Raw genomic sequence first — 3392 nt, 5'->3', positions numbered from 1 at the left:
GTGTTGCGAAAATATTTATATTAAAGAGCGTTCATTGTTTGGGCTTAATTTTTGACAGTTTCGAACGGATAAAGCACTAACTAATAGTTGGCTGACTGTCTTTTGACCTCTTCCGCCTTTCCAAGAGCGAAACCGCACTCTCGTTTTCAAAAGGCTAACTGTCAAACTATTTCGAAATTGTTTAGCCAATGTCATAAACGTCGACATCATTAAAATATCATAAAGCTACAAATGCACTCTAACCTCCAGTTATCAATTCACCCTACCATTCAGCATTTTATCATTAAGCCACGCATCCACCCACCAGGCAGTGCAGAAACCGTAAAAATGTGCAAAAATTTCGCGCACTTCCGTTACTTTTCGCATCCTTTTGGACTGTTTATTTTTCGGCGGCGCTTCCTCCAGACAAGCCGCAACGGAAGCATCGCCGTGCTCTTTTCCATACCGTTTCTTCCCTCCCGACTGAAGGCATTTTCCACTTACTATTCCCCCGTTGCATTCGCCAAGACCCATACATAAAGCGAATGATGCTTACCTTAAAGAAAATTGCTGTCCATAAAGATTGGATTTTATCATAAAGGATTCTTCCAGGCTAGTCGCTGTTGCTGGCCCCAACTCCAATTTTTATTAAACGCTTGAAAACTTTTAAATTTGTATTCAAATGCTTGAAGCCGTCCGCGGTTTGTTAAACTTTTACATAAATCATGGCCTCTGCCGCGATGCGACAGGCGATAAATGAAACTTAATAAATCCTAAAACCTTAATCGATTAAATGCGGCATTAACAAAGGCGGTGTTTGATGTGTGAATTTGAACATAACGAGCCGCAAAAAGCTGGCTGACGACTGGGCCGGCCATGGGCGTTGGCTATCACTCTTGAATTCAAGTTCAATAGACCAGAGCGAATAGGGGTAATTAGTCTAGTCGCTGTCACGGCCAGATGCGGATGGGTCTGTTTTCTTTGTGCTCGGGTCGTCATCGCGCTGATCTGAAGCCTCCTCAGAGTCGTCGGAGTCGTAGGGGTCCTCGAGGAAGTGCAAATCCTTGAAGTGCGCCACCACGACGATCAGCCCAACGAACAAAAACAAGGACACGATGATGTTGTCCCGCGCCACGTCCATCTCGACAGTCCACAGGTATTCGGTGAGCTTCGAGATGCACCCAGGGCAGCTCCGCTTCCCGCAGCAGGAGCCACTGGCCCATGTGCGGTTCGACGAGGCTGTTTGATAGTCGACCACGCTGGTCTTTCCGCAGCATCCAAACTCGTCCTCGACCTTGCCAAGGCTGTCCCTTATCCACATCTGGAGGACCAGCATCTGGACGAAAAACTCAAACCTGCGGCGGTACATGAAACGCGTCACCGCGATGCTGGATGTATACAGCAATACTACGCTGCCAACCAGCATATATCCCGCAAACTTAAAGATGCTCGGCCGCCGGGCCATGCGGATTCCGAGGATCGCGTTCAGAACGTAGACCACCAACGTCAGGCCGCGCACCCAGAAGAGCCAGGGGCGCAAGGCCACCGGGTAGAGGCGCAGACCGGGAAACATGATCGCCTTCAGATAGAGGTGACTGAATACGTCCATCAGAAAGATCATCCCCACCACGACCAGCACCACGTTAATCTGCAGCACGCAGTCGTGCGACACGCGACACCAGCGGCACGGATAAGCCATCTCGCAGACGTAGGCTCCAGTGGATAAAAGCGGCGAACAGCGGAAAATTCGAATCCCTGTTTATTTGCTTTGAAGTTAAGTGGGTTAAGGCTTCTGTCGCTCTGAAGTTTCCCTCCCGGCCCTGCTGTTGATTTCGGCGTGACCTGGCTCTGGTAGGTACACCGAAAAACAAATCATTACAATATTTAGATGTCAATGTGACCCTATTTAAAGGTGAAAATTCTCTAATAAGAGTATCATCAATCGCAATTTTGAGTGATAGTTTTCCATTACTCTTGTCATATTCATAGGGTCATTGAAGGGTATATTGAACTTTGGCTTAAGATATAAAACATAATCCGGGCTATGAAGCACTCCGAAATTGGATTACAAAAGCGTTAAAGCGGGACGAAAAACAAAATTTTAAAAAGTGTATTTATTTAGTCGAATGCTTAACCGATAGTCAAAACATTTAACCTCTTAAGGAGACGTGTTGGTTTGCTTATAATCAGGACTGTAAACTCATTAAAATTTGGCTTTGGATCGCTTCAGGGTACGAACCTGGGTTACAAATTTTATTTTCATTGTTTTTCGTAAATATGAGTACCTTGCATTAAGTCTTACAAGATAGGTCGTTTTTTACGTCCGTCTGTGCGTCCGTCTGTTCTTCTTATGTCCGTCCTTCTATATACAGTTAGAAAGCCAATAAAAAAACGAATTTTCCAAAACTTATTATCAAAAACTTTTAAATTGATATTATATATTATGGTATCTTTTAACTGTATTTAAATATTAAGTACAATATCTTACAAAATGAAAAAAAATACCCCCAAGCCTAAAGACAAATTTCTGGCAGAGAACGACTTCTGGATTACGTGTATCCCACTGAAAAAATTTTCCTTGGGACATTATTTTTTAAGATTTTTTTAAGTTTTTTGGCAGTTGTCTTTTTAAGTTTAATTTTATTTTATACAAACAACAGATAAATCTTTAACATTGTCTGCAACAGCTCGATAAACACAGCTTTTAGAAAATGTTGGGCTGTTAAACGGCTGTAAAAAGGTTGGTACACACTTAAAAACTCGAAAAAAATTTAATTAAACAAAGAATTAAGGAATATAAAATTTTTTGAAAAAAAAACCGTTTCTCAAATCTCAAATAATTTCTAAAAAATATATTTAGGAAGCTCGTGTCAAAATTTAGGTTGGCCCCCGTTCTTAAAAACACCATTTTTAGAAAAACATGTTTTAAATTTTGATTAAAATACTCACACATATACACCGATATTAATTGGAACTATATTATACTATATTAAACATTTTTATATAACCCCAAGGTAGTATATAAGTCGGTACGAGCCGGATCGGACGACTATAGTAAATCAATGTTCTTAAACATATACTTAAGTTAATCATAATTTTAATGTTTTCAAGAATATTTAGTTTTTGCAATAGCTGCAAGGGTATATGAACTTCGGCTTGCCGAAGCTAGCTTCCTTTCTTGTTTTTGGATATGATTAATTTTATTATTGAACCAAATAAATCGGAAAACCATATCATATATTTGCAGTAAGAACGATCGAAAAATTGAGCTTAAAATCATCATAGCTTCGATGTTTTAAAAGAAATACGTACAATATTTAATTTTAGCGAAAAGGGTATATACACATCGGATTGCCAAAGTTTAATTTTTCTTGTTAAATTAAAGCTTAGAGATTTGTTTTGGGTGTAGGTAT

The 3392-nt window shown here is 40.3% G+C and overlaps 1 protein-coding gene across 1 annotated transcript; it reads right to left on the bottom strand.

Annotated features, from left to right (window-relative positions):
* Positions 1-632: 632 nt before the first annotated feature.
* LOC108137844 lies at positions 633-1782 on the bottom strand. The gene has a single exon (XM_017259773.2). The coding sequence runs from the start codon at positions 1676-1678 to the stop codon at positions 920-922; it is 759 nt and encodes a 252-aa protein (XP_017115262.2). The 5' UTR covers positions 1679-1782; the 3' UTR covers positions 633-919.
* Between the last annotated feature and the right edge of the window lie 1610 nt (positions 1783-3392).

This window comes from Drosophila elegans, unplaced genomic scaffold, assembly GCF_018152505.1.
Source record: "Drosophila elegans isolate 14027-0461.03 unplaced genomic scaffold, ASM1815250v1 contig_645, whole genome shotgun sequence".
Taxonomy (NCBI): Eukaryota; Metazoa; Arthropoda; class Insecta; order Diptera; family Drosophilidae; genus Drosophila; species Drosophila elegans.
The sequence above is the reverse complement of the archived record's forward strand: the minus strand, read 5'-3'. Positions and strand labels throughout refer to the sequence as shown.

Coding starts and splice junctions, on each gene's coding strand:
- LOC108137844 (XM_017259773.2), bottom strand. CDS start 1,678: ATGGCTTATCCGTGCCGCTGGTGTCGCGTGTCGCACGACTGCGTGCTG.